General features: G+C 43.6%; 1 protein-coding gene across 2 annotated transcripts; it reads left to right on the top strand.

Annotated features, from left to right (window-relative positions):
* The first annotated feature begins 850 nt into the window (after positions 1 to 850).
* FRZB (frizzled related protein) lies at positions 851 to 20,033 on the top strand. Of its 2 annotated transcripts, XM_030485725.1 has the most exons (6): positions 851 to 1,450; positions 10,645 to 10,692; positions 15,077 to 15,142; positions 17,144 to 17,348; positions 17,580 to 17,643; positions 19,038 to 20,033. In XM_030485725.1, the coding sequence occupies exons 1-6, from the start codon at positions 997 to 999 to the stop codon at positions 19,146 to 19,148; spliced, it is 948 nt and encodes a 315-aa protein (XP_030341585.1). In that variant the 5' UTR covers positions 851 to 996; the 3' UTR covers positions 19,149 to 20,033. The 2 variants fall into 2 exon arrangements, with proteins under 2 accessions (XP_030341585.1, XP_030341586.1); XM_030485726.1 differs by lacking the exon at positions 10,645 to 10,692 and having other exon boundaries at positions 862 to 1,450.
* Positions 20,034 to 20,724: the final 691 nt, after the last annotated feature.

A 20,724-nucleotide genomic window follows, 5' to 3' on the forward strand; every position in this document is an offset into this window, starting at 1 on the left:
ATTCGCAGTTGTAGATACAGACTAGATATAAGGAAGAAACTCTTCTTGTGATGGGGGTGAGGCACTGGCACATGTTGCCCAGAGAAACTGTGGCTGCCCCATCTCCCACGCCCATAGGCTGCTCTGAGGTCTCCACGCAGCTTCTCTTCTCCAGGCTGAACAGCCCCAACTCTCTCAGCCTGTCTTCACAGGGGAGGTGCTCCAGCCCCTGATCATCCTCGTGGCTTCCTCTGGACTTGCTCCAACAGCTCCATGTCCTTCTTGTGTTGGTGACACCAGAAGCGTACGCAGCACTCCCAAATAATATGTGAACATACCTCTGGAAGACTGATCTGAAACCACTGCGTTTGTTTTTAGCAACGTTTTTAGCATCTTCCCGAAGCAACTGCTTGCCGTTCTGAGAGGAAGGGAGGAAGGAATCTCTGCCTTAAAAGGGAATTATGATCATAGAATCATAGAATGTTTAGGGTTGGAAAGGACCTTAATATCATCTGGTTCCAACCCCCTGCCACGGGCAGGGATGCCTCACACTAAACCATGCAACCAAGGCTCCATCCAGCCTCGCCTTGAACACTGCCAGGGATGGAGCATTTACCACTTCTTTGGGCACCCTGTTCCAGTGCCTCAGCACCCTCACAGTAAAGAACTTCTTCCTTATATCTAACCCGAACTTCCCTTGTTTCAGTGTAAACCCGTTAGCCTATTCACACCGTGGGCCTCTCCCGTCCGTGCCCGGCGCGGAGCAGCTCTCCTTTGTTCGGTGCCAGGCTACGGGGCGGCGCGGGGCTCCCCGGCACGGCCGGAGGGCAGAGGCGGGTCCCGCGGCACCCCCGCCCCGCCCCGCCCCGTCCCGCCCGGCGCGGAGGGGCCGGTCTGCGGGCGGGGCCCCGGGGGCAGCGCGGCCGCCGCGGCCGGAGGAGCCGCCCCCCGCGCCGAGGTCTGGCCGCTCGGCCCCTCCGCTGCGCTGGGCGCGGCGCGGCGCGGCGCGGCGGGGGCATGTGGCGGGGGCTGCCGGTGCTGGCCCTGGCCGGGCTGCTGGTGCTGGGCCGGGCGCCGGCGGGGCGGGCGGCGGCCTGCGAGCCGGTGCGCATCCCGCTGTGCAAGCCGCTGCCCTGGAACATGACCAAGATGCCGAACCACCTGCACCACAGCACGCAGGCCAACGCCGTGCTGGCCATGGAGCAGTTCGAGGGGCTGCTGGGCACCAACTGCAGCCCCGACCTCCTCTTCTTCCTCTGCGCCATGTACGCGCCCATCTGCACCATCGACTTCCAACACGAGCCCATCAAGCCCTGCAAGTCTGTGTGCGAGCGCGCCCGCGCCGGCTGCGAGCCCGTCCTCATCCGGTACCGCCACGCCTGGCCCGAGAGCCTGGCCTGCGACGAGCTCCCGCTGTACGACCGCGGCGTCTGCATCTCCCCCGAGGCCATCGTCACCGCCGAGGGCGCCGGTGAGTGCGCGGGGCCGCTCCGTGCCCGCCCGCCCGGACAATGGGCGCCGGCGAGCGGGAGGCAGGGAGGGGAGCCCGCCCGGGGGGTCCTGCCCTTTCTCCGCTCTTTCGGACTTTCTCTGAGCCTCTGTTCTTCCCACACACACGCTTCTTTCTTCTCTTTTCTCTCCGCTTTCACCAGCCGCATCGCTGCTGGAAAAGTTTTGCTCTTGGGAAAGAGGGTGTGTGACAAGTGACAGCCCTGCCGTCGCGACGGGGAACGCGGGAGCGACAGCCCTCGTTTCGTGCAAACGGGAAGTGTCTCGATGCCCCGCGCTGCTGTTCCGCCGGCAGCGGTGCCCGTTCGGAAGGCAGAGGCGCCCGGGACCGGGGTGCTCGCCTTCACAGCAGCCCCTGGCTCATCCCCGGCCACTCGCCACCCCAAAGGGGCTGCTCCCCTCCTGCCATCACGCCCTGGGCGCAGCCAGCGGGTTGCTGGAAGGAGCCGTGTCCAGAGCAGGACGTGGTCCCCCCACAGCCTCCTCCTGTGCCAGTGCTGGAGGTGCACGGCTGATGAGCAGAAAACAAGCTCATCTCGGGTCAGCGCTGGAGGCACAGTTACAGCACAGGTTCCCCATCAGGTCCCTGGGCTCACAAGTTACAGTCCAAAGAGGAGCCCAGCAGAGGTGCAGCCTTCCACTGCTACTCATTCCCGGCTACCTCCGAGGTAGCTCTGATGGTAGCTGACCCCCGCAGCCTCCAAGGGGCTGTTGGAGCCCCTTGGCTTTCTCACTGCGTCCTATCTCACTGGCTGCACTCATTGTGGTTCCACAGGATGGCTGGTGCCCAGTGTCCGGCTGCCATCCGTGGGTACTGGGAGGCAGGAGCATCTCCTGTTGTCCCCAGTGAGCTCTGACCTCTACGAAATGACCACAGTTCCTGTCTTGCTTGAGGAAAGCATTTGCTGCTGGTGGAACCAAGCTCCGTTCCCTTGCTGTAAAGCTGCACTGTTGATGGGTCTGCCAGACCTCTCCATCACAGGAGTGGGTGAGCAGAGCTGGGGCAGGGTAGCACCCAAGAGGGGCTGGAGGCTGAGGCAGAGCAGCACCCGCACACCCTGCGGGCTCCTTGTGCTGCCAGGCTGTGGGAACTCTGGCAGTGGATCCCACCATCCCACCTCTCCATCCTTCCCCAGCAGTGGCCTGTGAATGAAAGGGGTTTTTTACCATGCTATGCTCAGCACAGTATTTGACTGTGCTTCTGTCCCATTACCAAATGCTATATGTATCCCACTGCCAGCAATGCCAAACACTGTAATTCCTGTTTTCCTCTACTAACAAAACCTCACGCTTCGGTTTCCTGACTGTGCTCCCCAGCTCAGCCTTCGCAGGTAAGCTGCTCTCTCCACTCCTCCCCATTTATTGGTAGGTCAGACTAACCTCGGTCCTTCTCTGGCTCCATCAAGTTCACCTCTTGAAATCTCAACTCGGTGACCATACACCCTGGTATCTCCAGCGTTTCTCTCTAACTGTTTCTCTCTAACTCTTCTACCTACTCCCCTCACACCTTTCCATCCTACCTTCCCCCTTGTCCCCAGCCTGTGAACCCAACCAGCTATTTTTGCCTGTAGCTCCCTCCCTGCTGCTGCTGCTCTCTGGGGGCCGCAGACCTGCTGGGATGGTCTGGGGCAATGTGGTTTCGAACACCAAGCACCTTTCTCTGCAACATTGAGGTGCTTTCAAAACCACCTTAAAAATGGCTCCAGATTGCGCGAGGCTTGGCAGGTCTTCAGCGATCTGAAAGCAATCACATTCAAATCTGCAGGGAGGAAGTTTGGCTAAAATTGCCCCCGAGTTACCTATTTCTGAGGACCTCAGCAGTACAATAACCTCTTTGAGGGATTCCAGGGCTGGATCCATGAACACTCTCTTTCAGCGAATGAGAACCTGATGACATTCTCATTTCTGGGCTGAAAATTTTGAACTGATGCATTATGCACCAGACTGAAAGAATCCTTCTTGAGGGAATAAAACTGCTCCTTAGAAAGCAGAGTGAAGGATTCCTGTTCTAGGAAGAAGTAAGGTGAACACTTCCAAATTCAATTCTCCAAATAAAGGATTGCAGCCAAGTAGAAGACACGAATAACCAGCTGCCTAATGCAGAATACCTGCTCTTCTTTTATCTCCTAAGCACTCCTGCTCCTTGTGCTGTCTGTAAACTCCATCTCGTAGAGCAGGCAGAAATATAAATCCATTGTTTCATGAGTTTCTGTTTTAGAAGAGGGTCTTTTTGTTTTTCAGAAGTGAAATCTCGATTTTTCTTCCATTTTTTGCCACCTGTGAAGTTAACAGGATTCTACTGTTTCTTTTCCTTTTGAGGTCCGTACATTATTACTGGTGAGAGTTAATGCATCTATCTAGTCCCTTCTGTAAGGCAGGAGCCTGAAGGACAACATGTCAGATGGAGCAGGTGCAGGGTTCGGGAAGCCCGATTTCCATTCCCTTTCCAGTATCAGACCATGCATCTTTCCGAGTGCACGGTTCAGCCGGATGCAGGAGCAGGTTGAGTGGCCTGCAAGAAGCTGCAGCAAGTGAACATCATGCTGGATCAGTTACCATCTGCTCCTCTGTGCCCAGGAAGAGGTTGTGCAGATGCTCATGAAAATTCCCTGTCACCGTTAAAGTAATTAGTCTTGACTCTTATTTCAGTGGTGCCAAGTTGAAGAGCATTTGAAGTTCATTTGACTTTTTTTGCTGATGTTGCGGTAAAAGATGGGAAGTTCCCCTCCGGTGAGGTGCATTCCCGGTGCCCAGTAGATTGTTGCAAAATGTGGAGAAACCGTGATTTGTAACATCTGTGGCAAATCCCATCAAGAAGTTCCCTTTCAGCTATTGGGGCGCAGGTTGTTAGTCCTCCACGAACATCCTCTGGGACCTCTTCCTGTGTGCAGCCTGGGTGCTAAGGAAGGTCTAAGACTTCCTCTTTGCAGGAACGAATGACATTCTGTGGTGTTCTTCAGGACTGCTGACATGTTGAAAGGGATGAGCAGCCGCTGCTGTGTCTAAACAAGCCACTGCTTGTTTAGTGCTTGGTTAGAGGGATAGCTTGTGCTGGTCTCCAAAACCTGAGTGTGAGCTGCTGTACTGCAGTGGGGATTTGGGGGGCTCAAGTTACAGAGACCACCTTCAAACAAATGTTGTGTGGGAAGCTTGACTTTTCGTTAGCTTTGGGATAATGAAAGAACGACATAACGAAAGAAACACCCAGGTTTCTTCACAGCCAGGCAGCAGAGGGATGCTTCAGGTTTGGTGTGAATGTGCTGGGGGCAGGTATGACGCTGAATATTGTGGCTTTTTGTGGAGGATCCAACAGATCACAGTCCAGGATGGAGGATGAAAAAGCCTCTTGACAACACATTGACATCCCAAATGTCAGATTGCTGCATGCTAATGTCTGATGTCTCCTATGGCTTTGATCCTGCATCTGTGTCCTGTGCTTTTGGGGATGAAAGCAGTTCTGGTCACAGGCACTGGTTCAAGCTGTCTTCATCAGCAGGATGTCCCATTCGCTTGCTCCGTATATTTCAGTCTCTGTGTGCGTACACTGACTCCTCCTCATATCTATCAGGTTATCTGCTTCCTTTGTTCAGGCTCCTGTCAAATCTTCTTTAGTCTGTAAAGCAGCAAGAAGTGCAGACAGACAAATACCGTCTTGAATCTAAAATATCAGTGTTGAGACCTGTCTGTGATTTTACACATAATAAATGACCAGCCTGACCACAGCCATTGTTGGTGTTGGAATGCTGATTCAGAAAAGCACTTCAGCACGTGTGCTTGTCTGCTACTGTCTAGCAGAGTGTTTATAACTCAAGTGACATGTTTATTCCTGTTCTGAAGAGGCAACTGTCAGTAAGACCAGAGCGGTGTGATGGGTACCATGTATATTGGAGAACAGGTCTGTCTGTTGGGTCTGTCCCACCATATCTTATTTAAGTAGAAAAATGGCTTGAAGATACCTTATGATGCTGCTTCTCTTTCCTCCAACATCTCATTAATGTATCAACCATGTATAGCTAGTGTCTGAGCCATTTTGGGTGACTGTCATAAGATGACTGAAGAGAACTCTGAATTTCTTAAAAAAAAAAAAAAAAAAAAAAATCCACCCTTAGTCATTAAAGAAAATGAAAGATTATTCAAGTGATGGAGACATTTTTTCTAAAATTTTATTTTAAGATAAAAAACCCCATATAAACCCATAATCATATAAATATTTATATAATCATATTAACCCATGATTCCTTCATGTAGTCCAAGTCCTCCGTACCTGCCTGTCTGCCTGGATGAATTCACAGTAACCCATATTTGAATTTGGCGTTGTGTGCTTAAAAGAAAAGTGAGAGAGCTGTTTCTCGTGCTTGTTTTTCATGTTATTAACTTCATTTCCAAAACAGTGGTTTCCAAACTCCAGATCAACTTTGCTCTGACTCAGGCTTTGCGTAGTAGCTCTACTAATGGTAGTCGAAATGCACAGTGGTGCTAGGGGACTGTACTGAGGATGAGCAGTTGTGCCCAGGTTATCATTTATAAAGTTGAGATCTGTTCAGGCATTTGCTCAAAACCCAGAAGCAGTTAAAGAACAAACTCATTGCAAGCTTTAAGCCCAAAAGAAGACAGGAAAAGTAAATAAGGGAATTTAAACCTTATTAATGACAGTACCATTGATGCTGTTACCATTGTCGCTACAGTTCGTCTGCCTTTGTAGGCTGAGTCCCCTCGAATGGCTTTTGCAGTCTAAGCATCAAGTCAATTCCTAGGCCATTAAATGTCATCAAAACCTGGTGGGATTTTATATGTGGAGTAATTCACTATGTGGAGCAGCCACATGTTGCAGGCTGCTCTGCGACCTGGAATTGCAGGGGTCTGTGTTAAACTTTAACCAGGATCAATTTTCCTATTTCTACTTTGCTTTTAAGAGCTGAAGTAGGTTACAAGATGTGAATTAATGCATTTTGGAAGAGTTCCTTAATTCATGGGGTTCACAGATTTCTCCATCTGAAGAAAGTCGCCAAGCAGCAGCCACTCACTGTGGTTTTGTTCTTTGGAGCAGGGTGCCTGAATGGCTTCAGTGATAGCTGGGCCATATTCTTTAACTGCAGCGACATCAAGATTGTGCTACTTTTGGCTCTTTCTCTGTTGTTTTTCATTCAATTGTTTGTGGGTTTTTTTAGCTTATTTATTTATATGAACTCTGACATAAGTAAGATGTTTGCTCAAAACTTTAGTTTTACCAAGTTGTTTTCCTTTTCACAAACCTCTCATCCATATCTGTGGTCCCAGGCATTGTTATTTTGTACGCTTTCTATGCAAGCGGCTTTTATTCAGCTCTCCTTGTTAGTGGTTTCTTGGGTTTTTTGCTTGATTGGTTGGTTGGGGTTTTCTTTTGTTTTATATAGCACCCCTCTGAAAAGCAGTTAATAAAAATGGATTATTGGAAAAAAACAGTTTGGATTCTTTCCCCTCCTCTTAAACAACATTAAATTGGAAGCCTTTGGATTGAATCTCTGGATGATACTTCCTCTTTGGCAATCCTGCTGATCATCAGTGACAGATACTTCTTTCAAAAAGATTGTTTTGCACAGACAGGACTTGGCACAGAGGTCGCCTCTGAGGAGAAGTGGAACAATAGGAAGTCAGCAGTTTATCTTTAAAAATAGCTTTCTTTCCTCCCCCCCTACGCCTATCTGCATTACAACGGGAGGAATGAGCAGTGTGCATCTCCTGATGGAGAGAGGTCTCTGCCCCTTAGCCTGCTAGGGTCATGGAGTGGGATTTTGTGGTGGCGGGGCTAGCCCAAGACCCTTTTCCCATCCTTTCCCCATGCAGAAGGGACTAGGCGGTATGAGCTTGACTGGGGGAAGGATCAGGGAGATGGGAAGCCTTTCCCGAGGCGTACTGTACAGTGGTGGAGGTCACCGGTCCCCCCACAAGCCCACTCTCCTCTCCATCAGTAGGAACTGCTCCCTAAATAAGAATGAATATGCCAGGAAAGGTAAGTATTGAGGCAAGGTCAGTGCTTGCCTGGCCCAAGCCCTCGTAAGTAGGGAAATGGATCATGACATGACATATCAGTACCTGTTTACTCCTTCTTTGGTCATTGACAAGACACCCTGCTCTGACCACAGTTGCAGAGCACAGCATTCTGCACACCATAGCCTACATGCAGGCTCTGAAGCTGTTTCCATTAATAGCTGTTCTGCACACCATGTCTGAATTACTCCTGTTGCACAGCCAGCTGCTTCATCAGATACCCGCAACCTCTGGTTTGGGGCAGGATGAGTGACCTGGTGAATGAATGAATTGCTGGAGAATAAGGAAATGGATTGAGGTTGTGGCATGTTGTGATTTGGTACAAATATAATGAGTGATGTACCTAGGAGTGCAAGGGACCTTCTGGTCGGAAGCAACTTAGTTCCGTGTTTGTTTGGAGGACCAGGTTTATATTGGGCTTGTTGAGTGTTTACCAGCCCTTGCATTGGTGTGAGTTTGAAGGACAGTTCTTCAGCCAAGACACATGAGCATTGTACATCCAAGTGTGGTCAGGGAAGGCTGTGAACCCCTTACTGGGCTCTGGTTTATTTTGAGTTGTAATTCCAGAATGAATCTACTTGGTTTGCTTGAACAGTATCATAAAGTCATGAATGCTTGGATCAGCCCTGGTTTAGGAGGGGAGAGTGCACTTCCAGGCTTCTTTTTCCTTCCGTGTTCCCTCTGTGCATGTAAAGATGTAAAACATTTAATATGATACTTCCCATGCCTCCTTTGCTGATGAAGATTTTTTCTGCCCACTTACATCCCAGCTGAAACCAGGACACCCCAGTAACCATTTTATTTGCATTGGGAATTTGCCTTGGAGGTGTGAACAAACCATCCCTTTGTTCACAGCTGAAGTACCTGTTTTGGTAGGAATTGTAGCTTGCTGGGCCACATGAAGCACCAGAAAGGTTGCCTTGTCCACATGCAAAGCCAGGCAGCCTTGAAGGTGACCTGAGAAGTTGGCCAAGGCAGCCGAATGAGGTGAGCAGTGAACGTGGAGAGCTTTCTCTGCAGGGGTCTTGAATGCCCAGGGAGTGATGAAACATCTCAGGCCAGACTTAGGCACATGGAGAGGTAGAGCCACCTCTCCTGGTTGGTGTCTTGGAGGTTTTGCAGACTACTGTCTGCAGTGGGAGTAGATGGGAAGATGGTCAGTGTATGGACCCGAGCATTCTCTATGCTTTACTATGTCAGAAGGAATTGCAGGTTTAAAGCTACAATTCAGCTAAATGAACAGGGCAACAGAGGATTGGTCCAGGAGAGGAAGAATGAGAATAAATGTGGTCATCCTTTTACTTACCATTTGCAAGAGGAAAACCATTTAAATTCCACTCTCTTCAAGTCCTGGAATACAAGAAAGCACCTGATGCAGCGTAAAAAGCATTTAAATTTGATGAAGACCTCTTTTTTCAACCTTGTACAAGTGGTAGAAGTCACAATCTTTAATAACCACTGATAACAACAGGGATATTTTTAATGTGAGAATAGCTTAGGTGCAGTAAGTAGGAATTAGCGTGTGAAATTTGGTTTGGTACAAGGCAGCATGGGGAAGCCTTACAGCTGCTGTGGAAGTACCTGCTAATCAAAGACCAAACTGGCTCCATGAAAATGTTGGTTTTGTTCTATAAACTAAGATCCTGTGGTAGTTTGGAACTTTCTTTGAAAGAAAATTGATGTGATTTTTTTTTATTGGCAACAGGATATTGGATGTAAGAGCATTTAATCTATGCTACTTTGTATATCCTTTGTTCTTTATGTTGGTAGGAATAATTATTCCTGAGGTCTCAATTTTTTTGAAGTTAATTATTATGTTAGTGAGGGAATTAGTTGTTTTTCAGATTTACTCTTGCTCTGTCATTTAGTCATATCCCCATTTATGAAAAGGAAGTTTCACAATGCCATAGTATAAATATGTATTAAGGTGAAGATTTTTAGTATTTTTTTAAAAAGAAGGATGGCCAAGTTAGAAGATTAACTAAGTAATACTAGATTTCTTGTAAACAGGTATTTTAAATATATATTTACAGAATTTGTGATTAAATAATGGCCCCAGCCCTTAAAATTTACCTCACACATCTAAACCTATACCTTCACCTATACCAAGTATCATCTGCCCTGGGCTATCTTATGGCCAGATCCTTACAGCTCAAGCTGCAATAGAGGAGCTTTTGTTACATGGTCAGGTATTCACTTGTCCTATATTGTAAAAGCAGTGGTGTTGCATGAATGATAATGTAAGGATATAATAAAGGTTTGTATCATACCAGCTTCCAGAATTGCAAAAAACTGCATAAACGTTTGGGCATGCAAACTTGAAGAAGTGCTTTTTCTTTGCAAGCTCATTCGTTTTTCCATTTTATGTATCATTGTAATAAAGTATACTGGCTCTCTCCCAAATCTTGTTTCTCTTGAATTTTTTTTCTCCTTAACATGTACAAAGTTCTGTGCATTAACATACTTGGGTTTTATCATTAAATATATGTATAAATTCATTAAATTGTGTGATTTAATAAACAATAGGTTTGAAATTGTGCATTTTACTAATGTGGGACACAGTCCACTTATGAATGTGTCTAAAAGCAGTTCTTTGGGCATAGTGCCTTTTTTTCCTTCTGTTCCTTATCTGTCCTTCAAAATAATCAGTATGTTTTTAAACTGAGGGGAAGGGAAAAGTCTGAAACATTTGCTTTGGCAGTTGCTTCAATGATGTGATTGTGGTTGGTTGGTTTGATTTCCTCAGGAACCCAAAAAACAAACCAAAAGTAATTTCTCTTTCATCATCTAATTAAATGCAAACAGTACATGTACTTTTTGTAGACACTCATGCCATAAATTGCCATCCTCATCCTAAACCTGCCAGTCTGTGTGCTAGTAGAAACGGGATATTTAATTTGCTAAAGCATTTAACATCATGTGCTGGATTTGGGTGAGGTTCAGATAAGATACTGTGTCAGCTTTAACCAGCTGGCCTGTAGACCATTACAATCTGTTTATCAATTAAATGATGACGTTTTAATATACTAAATATTAGAGAAAGAGAAAACGTTGTAATGTGGGTGTATTGAAATAATACCAAATTAAAAATACTAACATTTCTTTACATATTTTACAAATCCATGCCAGATTTCCCTATGGATTCCAATAATGGCAACTGTAGAGGTGCCGGCATCGGTAAGTACACTTTAATAAAGCTGTATAATAAGCTATAGCCTTTCAATCCATCTAATATTTGATCAAGTAAGAGGGGTTGCTGGGTATTGTTTAAATACTCTGTCTTGTCTGGGAATCCTGTAGATTGTGCTTTTGTATTCGATGGGCAGTTGAGATTTGGGGCTGGTCAGCCTGTGGACCTCTCAGTATACAACTCGGTTAACTCTTTAGCCCACCGTTTAGTGCCCATCTCTTCTGCTTTTGTCAAGGCAAAATCTCCATCAAATCAAGAGTGCTGTGCTGATTTCATGAGACTTTTTTATTGAACAGTGAGAATAATCACTAAATGTATTTTCACAAGGCAAAACCAGAGAAGATAATGGCTAATTCTGACTTTAAAACTTATGGCTTAAATCCGACACTCTTTGTAACTAATGGCAAAATTGCCATTAACCTGAGGAGGTTGAGACTTTGAGACTGGTTTTATTCCAGCAGGTTCCCTGTTACTTTTTGGTTTGCTTTTGCTGGAACTGAGTCAAACCTCTTGAGTGTTACCACTTGGCATAGGCAATGCAAGGAAGCAAGACCGAGGTTGGTAGCTAGCAGGTTATAGAAATGGGAATTTGTTGCTCAAGCAAGCCAATGACTGTAGGATTCCTTGAATTTTATTACAATTCCTTCACAAGTTTTCTGCTTAGGCCCTTGTCAAGAAGAAGACACTTGGAAACCTAGTGTTGGCCATCATGTCTTGATGAGGTGTTGGTGAGCAATAGTGCGCGCTGATGCTCGGTTTATTAATATAAACACCGAAGGGTGGTTGTGGAACTTAAAATGTGTTCCTACATAATATTGGATAATGTCAACATTAATCTCTGTGACCAAATTGTAAAAAGGTATTAATAATACAGCTTATAATACAGTTTTAAAATGTGATCAGTAGTTCCCAATGTGAAAGTAGCTGCTATGTAGGTGCAGAAAGTTACTTAAATCATAGTGTACATCCTTTAGAAAGCCAGCTACAGTTACAAAAAGCCAATAAAATAAGTCCCTTAACACGTTTCACTTCAGATTGCCTTGTGCGTGAGACCATGTCTGAAATACTTTCTGAAGATTTTTACTCCTAATCTTAGTATCTTAGTTTTAAGCCATTTTCAAGTGTGGCTTTCATACTCTCTACAAGGGGCATACTAGCTCCACTTTGAGTACGAAAGTAAAGTGAATACTTTCAACATCACCTTATATCAAAAATACTACAGATATCTTTAGCGCTGTCTGTCCTTAGGGATGTAGATGGCATGTAATACCAGTAAGTCATGCTGCAGTGGAAGAGAGAAGAGTAAGACTCCGTTGTCTGTTGCTGTTGTGACACGTTTTGACTAGTAAAAGCAAAACCAGACCTAAAAAACACCATCCAAAAAATTGGGTGAAAGTGGGCAGAAAAACTGCTGATGAAAAGGAAGGGTGACTTTTATCACTGCCTGTCATGGTACAAAGACCATTTCTGCTGCAGTGAGCAGCACTCATGCGTTACCTCTGTTCAAGGCACCTTTTATAACTGGCAAAACTTTCCCTCTGAGTCTGCATGGGGCTTTTTTGGAGGGGAGCTTTTGTACCTCTCTTCATGGTGAACTACATTGTTTGCTTCGTCAGATTCTTTTTGAGTCACTTAGACATTTTTCCAGATTTTGGGTGGTTTTTATCCTTAATTCATCAGGGAAGCATTTGCCAGGTTTGAGTGCTTGTACTGGTTGGTATTACAGACAGGTTTGAGGTTGTGCACGCACGTATATTTAAGATGGCACAGTTCTTGGTACCTTCTTCCTGCGTAGTCCATTTGTTTCGACATTTACAAGGAGAAGTTTTCAAAGGTAGAGATTCTGAGTTTTTTGTTAGTCCTATATTGACTTGTATTAAAAAAGACTATTTAATGGAAAAGTTAGCTGAGATCTTAGTCAAACCTGGTGTGAGCCTCTGCTGCTTGGGACATGACGTTGTGGTTCTGGGGCTCTCCTGGTAGTTCTGGCAGCTTCAGAAGAGGCTATCATGCAAGATGGGACTTCCCCTCAGCATCAGGAGATACAGTACATTTTATAGCCACCTTCTGTAGGTGTTCCCACTCCACGAGGAAACTTCAACTTTGCCAGAAACAAGCATCAATCAAATATGTGTTCTCTAATACTCACATTGTGCTTCCTTTGAATGTCACTGAAACAGGAATTGGGAGAGACGGGTTGGTTCTGCCTCTACAATTGACGTTATAACTGACCTTGGCAAGTGACTCCGTGTTAGTTTCTGTATCTCTAGATAGTAATTAGGAATAATGCAGCGTTTTGTAAAGTTCTTTGAAATGTAAATTTGAAAAGCATTGGGGCAACTAGGAGTTATCCTTCCTTAAAAACACAGGCAAGTCTATAATTTGTTTCTATGACAAGACTAAAAAAATTAATAAAATAGTCCAATGCCATCTTAAAATTAAGGGAAATTTCAGGCTATGTATTAATGTCTTGTAATTTAGACTATTTTATTCTACTCATGCCACAGAGCAAAGTACTGTAGAGCAGGAGAACATTAAAGTGTGTGACTTGTTGGACTTGAATGCTGAGATGCCTGTGCAAGTGTAGGTCATAGGAGCACATCTTTTATGGTCTGTTTCGAGGCAGCTTATAAAACAGGGCATAATTTGGCTTAAAATATGCATGAGCTCCCACAGGCAGAAGGGAAGCCAAAAATCACTTCCCTTCTCTGCCTTTATTATTGTAATACAGACTCATAAAAAAGCTGAAGTCTGTAGGACTCTACGTGTAGATTCCTGAGGACGTGTTTGAAATTCAAGGAAACAATATCCTCGTCTTTTGAAATGTTCTCCTCTTTTCCTGTTTTATTTTCTTCTTTTTGTATTTTCAAAAATTCTTTTAATAGAAAATAAATAATGATTTGAGAAGTCCATAACCAAGATTCATTTAATTTTTTTTAATATGCAGAAATCTTATATAGCAAAAAAAAAAAAAAGTTCTTTTTCAGACTCTTCATGTTAGATATAACTAAATCACTAGCTTATATGCATTGGTATTTTAGGACGATGGTGTATAGAAATAGGCTGCATTAATCTACTTCCACTTAAATAGTAAGTCAAATGTCAAAATAGATGATCATGTGATACTGGGACCTGCTGGTTGAATTGACTCCACCAAACTCCACTTAGACACTAGGTTGAAATAAGTAAATATTTGCTTTAGAACAACAGCCATGCAGTATTGGTGGTGTTAATGAACACATGGGTCTGGAGTTTCAGCATGAGCACTCCCTGGGCACTAATGAAAATGTTTTTACCTCCATTATTGTTCCCAGCTGTCTGGAAGCTGCTCCGCTGGAAATGCTGCTCGGACAGTGCTCATTTGTATTGTCTTTTGAAGGCTGTCCTTACCACCATAGGGATGGCCTAATAATGCTTCTATTTTAATTCAACCTGAGGTTCTAGGTCGTCATAAAATTGTGTAAAATTTACACAAAAATTGAGGAGGAGTCCAGAGCGGTATCAGAGGTGACACCAAACACCTGACGTAGTCAAATGAAGCCATTCAACCTCTTAAACTCAGTCTCTCTTGAACCTCCTGCCAGACACTGCTGAAGGGACATGGTTGAGGTTCCATTTAGTTGGGACCATCCCAGAAGCATTCAGAGGAGGGAGCCACTTGATCCCCCTATGCTCCAACATGCTTCATCTGTTGACTGTAGCTCTTCGATATTTTCAGGAGTAAAGGGGCTGTGCCACTGTAAGAAATCTTACAACTCCGAAGATGACCAGTATGTTGAGAATTAGCCACAAAAATCCTATTCCTTATAGTGAAGGCCTGCTGGCCAGAATATCCCAGTTTGCTAAACTGAGCTGAGCTATGCAGTCTCAAATCAAATGTTGAATTGTGCCCTGTCATAGTATTTTCTTTCTGTGTCTGTATTACAGCCTGTATAATTAAAGGTGCAGAAAGGAGGGCATTCAGTAAGTGCAGTACAGAAGAGAGAAGGATGTAGAGCTGCAGCTCCTGCAAGCACAGAAGAGACCAGGATTGAACCTTGAATTGCCCTAAAATGGAAGACTTTGTCCCTTCACACTCCCAAGTCTTTTTGTTGTTGCAGGGTTAGTTATTTGAAGTAGTTTGGTTTGGTTTTTGAAACTTCAGTGTGTCAAGTTTTCTCTTGGAAACTTGAGGTCCATGAGATCTCAACATCTTCCAACCATGAGTTCCACATCTTCCAACAGAACAGCCCAGGAATGCCCCGTGGTTTTTAATGTTTCACTTGCCTGTAATAAACAAGTCGTTTTGTTAGGGGTGAGCTTGGGGCTTGGGAAAGATTGTCACTGAACATGTGCTCTTTTTGTTCTAAACAAAACTGTCTGGTTTTACAGAGCGCTGCAAATGCAAGCCTATAAAAGCGACCCAGAAGACCTACCTACGCAACAACTATAACTATGGTAAGAACAGCTGCATGGCCAGCTCCCAACATTTTTAAGGCTACAGTAAGGGGAAGATTTTCATTAAAAAAGCCTCTGGTCCCAATTACTGATGGCGAATCCAGTGGCACTTATTACAGAAGGAAGATGTGGCCTGAAACATGTCCAAATAAGAAGGTTGGAGGGGATTAGCTTAATGTTAGTGAAAGAGTGTCTTTGTTGATGTTGAGTGTTACTTCAGTGTCAGCGCAGGCAGCTGGGATTCATGCACTTCTTTAGTGTGAAAAGGGATGTGACAAAAATGACGTTTTGGGCTGCTGTGTCTGAACTGCCTCTTTGATTTCCAGCTCCCATATGCTCTGCTTTTGCAGGAAAGGATGTTTTTACTAACTTTTGTGCCTGCAAACTCACCATGGGATCTAACAGGCATACGAGGTTCTTTCCTTCTCGGGTATCAGAGCCAGCAGCGAGCATCTGTTGTGCTGTCAGTAACATCTGTAAAAGTGCATGGTGTCCACAGTATGTCTTTTCTTGTCCAGATTGTCCTGGTCTTCAGGCATAGGAAAGGTCTAGGCTGCTACTTTTCTTCATACTGTTTGTTTTAAGCCAATTAAGTCAATGAAGCCAGAGAATACATGTCACAGGAACTGAACAATTGGGCCCATCCTTTTTCCCATTAATCATATGAATAGGCTTGGGCTCAGTGAACTTAAAGACTTCATTTAAATGATAGAGATTATGTAATATTTATTGAGATTATGCATTTATGCAACTATGGTCAGATAAACTTCTTTTAAAAATAGATCCTATTAAAAACTAAAAATATTATGATTTTATTCAGTCAGATGTAATTTTATTTTTAGATGACTAGTTGGTTTTATGTTGTTTTATTACAGTGACTAGTACCTGCACATGGTAGAAAGTTGCTGATCATGCTACTGCCCATCTTCTCAAGCTCTTGAAATTAAAAAGGTTTCAAAATACATTTGAAATAACTCCAAACCAAAGCAAGATTTTGTTTTGTAATCTTAAAAGGCTTTAAGGAAGTGGATCACTTGGGATAAATTGTATATATTAAATGCACAAGTTATTAATTGTTGACAGCTGTATTTAATGTGGTTGCAATACGTGGTGGTTGATGGTCTTTATGGGCAAAGCATGTGAAGAGAGAAGATGTGTAAGTCCATGGTTTCTGCCATAATACCTTTTTCACATAAGTTAGAAGAAATTTGGCATCCAGGGAATCTGCTGTTTGTAATGGAAAGAGACTCTTGTTTGCAAGCTATGAAATATGTGGCATTCTCTAGAGCATGACCTCTGGATTGATTTTGCATTTGCATGTGTTATCAGTTCACTTGGTCACCACGAGAGAAATGAAAAGCATTGCCTATGAAAGGCAGCTTTCCTCCTATGCAACTTAAGGCAAAAAGAAAGGGTGAGGGAGGAAACAATTAGACAGGTCATCGGGTCAAGATCAGGAGCATTTGGAGTTCATAAAGAGCAGAGCAGATTGGTGCTGGGTCACTGGAGAGAGAAAAAAAGGTAAGGGCTTGTCATCCAGTGGTAGTGATATGAGAAGTTTTAATGCGCATTCGTGTTTCATGAAAGGTTGAGAGTGACAAATTAAGTTTGGTCACTTGTACTGCAAGCAGTCAAAAAGGAGCAGTTACAGCTTGAGGGAGAAGGAGAGCATATAAGGAATGAATGAAATGTATTTGAAGGGGAAAGGGCAAAGAAGAAGGGCTGCTAAAGTTAAAGCCCAACTTAAACAGGACATAAATTCAACTGGTACATAACTCCTGCTCATGGCCGTACTATATTATGAGATATACTAAGCTACCTGGACTCTCTTAGTAGCGGATGAAGTAATGAAGTGATGGGGGCAGGGACATTGCTAGAGTTCAGCTGAGCTTTTGATAATGGACCATGCAAAAGACTAATCCTAGAGGTCACCAAGAATGGCTTGGGGGTGACCTGCATTATCTGCTGCTGCTAACTACACTCTTTGTGACTTTTTCCCAGTCATTCGGGCTAAAGTGAAGGAGGTGAAAACTAAATGTCACGATGTCACTGCAGTAGTGGAAGTAAAGGAGATCCTAAAATCTTCCCTGGTGAACATCCCAAAGGACACTGTAAACCTTCACACGAACTCTGGCTGCCTGTGCCCACCACTCAATGCCAACGAAGAGTACATCATTATGGGCTATGAAGATGAGGAGCGCTCCAGGTAACTTTCTGCGTTGTCCTTGGAGCATATTTGTTGTTTGTTTCCTTGCCCATAAAGCTGAACTTCAGAGCCACCAGGAAAGGAAAACTTGGTGAGACTCTGTACATCTCCTTAATGGTATTCAGGGCAGCACAGGGCTCTCGGCAGGTACAGAGATCTGTCTTGCATGTATTGGGTTGTATAGCTTGTGCCTGCCTGTTGATGGAGTAATTGGTTGTCTCTGTTGTGTAGGTTACTCTTGGTGGAAGGCTCCATAGCTGAGAAATGGAAGGATCGTCTTGGTAAAAAAGTAAAGGTAAGAAAACACCTCACCAAAAGTCAAATACCATGAACCATCTACCTAATCTTTTCAAAATGAGGGAACAAAATACACATGCTGACCCCAGTTAATTAATATCAAGAATCAAAAGTTAACTTGGTGTGTCATTTGCTATATTACATAGAAACGCATGCTGAGTAAACTGAAGGGATACATTGAATTATCCAAATACACCAGTGCAGCAGCAATCAAAACCTCTGTCTCAAAAAAGCAGTGGGAGTGTTTTATCGCTGTAGGCAAGCTGTGAATTCTGCAACACACGCCTGCTTCATTGGGATTGTGATACTGATGAAGAAAAAAAAGGGCTTTGCAAGTGTTTTCCAGCCTAAGACAAAATTATACTTTTTGGATTTAATATTATTTAAATACAGTTCATTTATCAAATTGTGTGGATTAGCAACTATTTTAAATTTACTTTCCTGGCTTAAGTGAGGGAGGTTCATGATAAGGAAGCCATGTCATGGTGAATTGGAAGCAATGAGCTCAAATGCAAGCAATATATGAAAATTTATTCTAATGTTTTCTAATTTAAATGTATTCTAATGCCTTGCAAGTTCTGGAAGGATTTCCTTTTTATCTTTTGATGCATGGCAAAGTATCAGGTGACTTCGATGTTGTTAGGATTGTCACTTTACACAGAATATTCTTACTTCGACGTAACTTCTCAGCTGTTGATTTGACATAATGGTTGTGCCAGTGCAAACCAGTCTCCTCTTCCACTCAACACTTTCTTCAAGAGCACTAATGGTGACTGGCAGGAAAATACTGTTCTGATTACAAATGCAGGATTTTCTGTGTGTGCACATTTGTCACATCCAGAGATGACATGAGTGAAAAGATACGGAGATCTTATTCCAAATTGTTGTTTGATTTGGCAGAACCTTACAAAATCCAGTGCCGCAGAGCAAATAGCACATTACCACCGTGGGCTGACTTCTGTTTAGTTTCAGTTCTTGGGTGGCAGTGTCATTTTCTGGAACTCACTTATTTTCTCACTTACAGAATCACAGGCTGGTTTGGGTTGGAAGGGACCTTAAGATCATCTAGTTCCACCCCCTGCCACAGGCAGGGACACCTTCCACTAGAGCAGGTTGCTCCAAGCCCCTGTGTCCAACCTGGCCTTGAACACTGCCAGGGATGGGGCAGCCACAGCTTCTCTGGGCACCCTGTGCCAGCACCTCAGCACCCTCACAGGGAAGAACTTCTTTCCTTATATCTAATCTAAATCTACCCTGTTTAAGTTTAAAACCATCATCCCTTGTCCTTGGGATTTCGTTGCTGCTGTTTGTAAAGACATGCAGTTGATTTACATACAGCTTAGTTCTTCTTTTGCAATCTCCTTAATAATTTCTTTGCCTTTCAATATGCAGCGCTGGGATCAGAAACTCCGCCACCTCGGGAAGGGAAAGGGAGAGCCTGGACTCAGCGACTCGGCTCCAAAGCCTGGCAAACCCAGCAGTGCCCGACAAGCACGTAGTTAGATGTGGGATGCCGTACCTTGACATGCAGTGGACTATCTACCAAGACTTCGTTGTTGGAGCAGCAAAGGAGAAATTGCACTATTGCACGTTATATTCTATTGTTTACTACAAAATAATGTTTTAGCTTATATTAGTTTTTATTCTCCCTCTTGTTTTCTGCATTTTTTTTTTTTTGGATTTGTGCAAGCTCTGGAAATATATTTTTTTTCTCTGTTACTAAGAACTGTAGAAAACTGCCCTTATGAGATGGGGAAAGACAAGGACATGTTCAATTTACCATTTTATCTCCGAATCTTCTTGAGGAGAAAATTCAGATGTAAGCAGGAATGAGATCTGGCAAAGACCATCACTTAAAGTCATGGCTTGCACTGGCTTCCCCTTTCACTCATTCTCAATCGCTGTTCACTGAAACATTGTGCTGGGGGGAGGTTGTTATCTGTTTCTGAGTGCATAATTTTTTATTCTGAAATATATAAAGAAATGATGTTGAGAACTGTTTTAATCAGTACTCCTTTAAGTTTTCATATAAAGGAACCACTTGTGTAAGCCAGAGTCTAACTTATTTCCTGCGACAAACGCAGTGTGCTTGTACACAGAGGACTTGAGTTTTCCAGTGCTGTGGACCTTGCAGGAGAGGTTGTATAGTTCTGTTACCACAGGATGTAATTTATAATATGCTTCTCTTATAATGGCAGTTTTTTTCCCCTTTTCTTTCTTTTCTCTGCTGAGTTGAAAGAGTAGACTGACTTTACCAGGCCTGCTTCTCAGTACAGGTCTGCACTTTATCATTTTGATTTTGTGGTTTATTCTTAAATCTGTGCCTACATAAACAAATGTTCAATGCTCAGTAAAATATGTCCAATAAAAGAATTGTAGTTACCAACATGGACCTTATCTGACTTTTAAACCAACATCATATTTTTATATTACTGTTGAAAATATAAAAAAGCAGAAAAAACACCTTAATTTTTGTGCTTTTATAGAATTTTTTGCAGATAGAGTCAACATATTGGAAATAATCTTCTGTTTTCCTGTTTTCCCATGTTTAAAAGAAATTAAAATGGGGTAAATAAAACAATAGTCCTGTTTGCTGCAGTCTGTCTACACTCTAAGATGCAAGTGGCTGTTAGGTTCTACCTGTTGCTATTGTCTCAAGTGCATTAGGGCTGCCTTTCATTAGGAAAACGGTATTGAATTGTTAGGTAGTTTGAAAATATGATGATAATAAGTAAACACAGAAATGTTTGGGAATATTTATAATCATGCTGTTTTAATATTTCAGTTAATAACCACAGGTTTCAGGGCAAGTTTTCCATTGGGCTGGCTACTAAGCAAGTTGAAGCATAGAACTGTTTCCTGCAATACTGATTTTTTAATTTTATTTTATTTTTGGTAATTAAAGATGAAGGGGTAACTTACTTAGGGGAAAGATGGCTCTGAAGGCTAGCAGTGGAATATTAATCCTCCAGCTAGCTCAGTGTTTGCTCAGGGTACCGCAACAGGCTGGCTTGCAAGCAGCGGAAGGACTTCAAAGCAGAAGCTGAATTAGAAGAATGAGAATTATTTAAACAACAAC

Source organism: Strigops habroptila, chromosome 5 (genome assembly GCF_004027225.2).
Source record: "Strigops habroptila isolate Jane chromosome 5, bStrHab1.2.pri, whole genome shotgun sequence".
NCBI lineage: Eukaryota > Metazoa > Chordata > Aves > Psittaciformes > Psittacidae > Strigops > Strigops habroptila.

Bases quoted from the DNA above. Each gene is read 5' to 3' on its own strand.
- FRZB (XM_030485725.1), top strand. From the start codon at position 997: ATGTGGCGGGGGCTGCCGGTGCTGGCCCTGGCCGGGCTGCTGGTGCTG. The intron at 1,451-10,644 runs GTGAGTGCGCGG...AATCCATGCCAG, and splicing joins CGTCACCGCCGAGGGCGCCG to ATTTCCCTATGGATTCCAAT. The intron at 15,143-17,143 runs GTAAGAACAGCT...ACTTTTTCCCAG, and splicing joins ACGCAACAACTATAACTATG to TCATTCGGGCTAAAGTGAAG.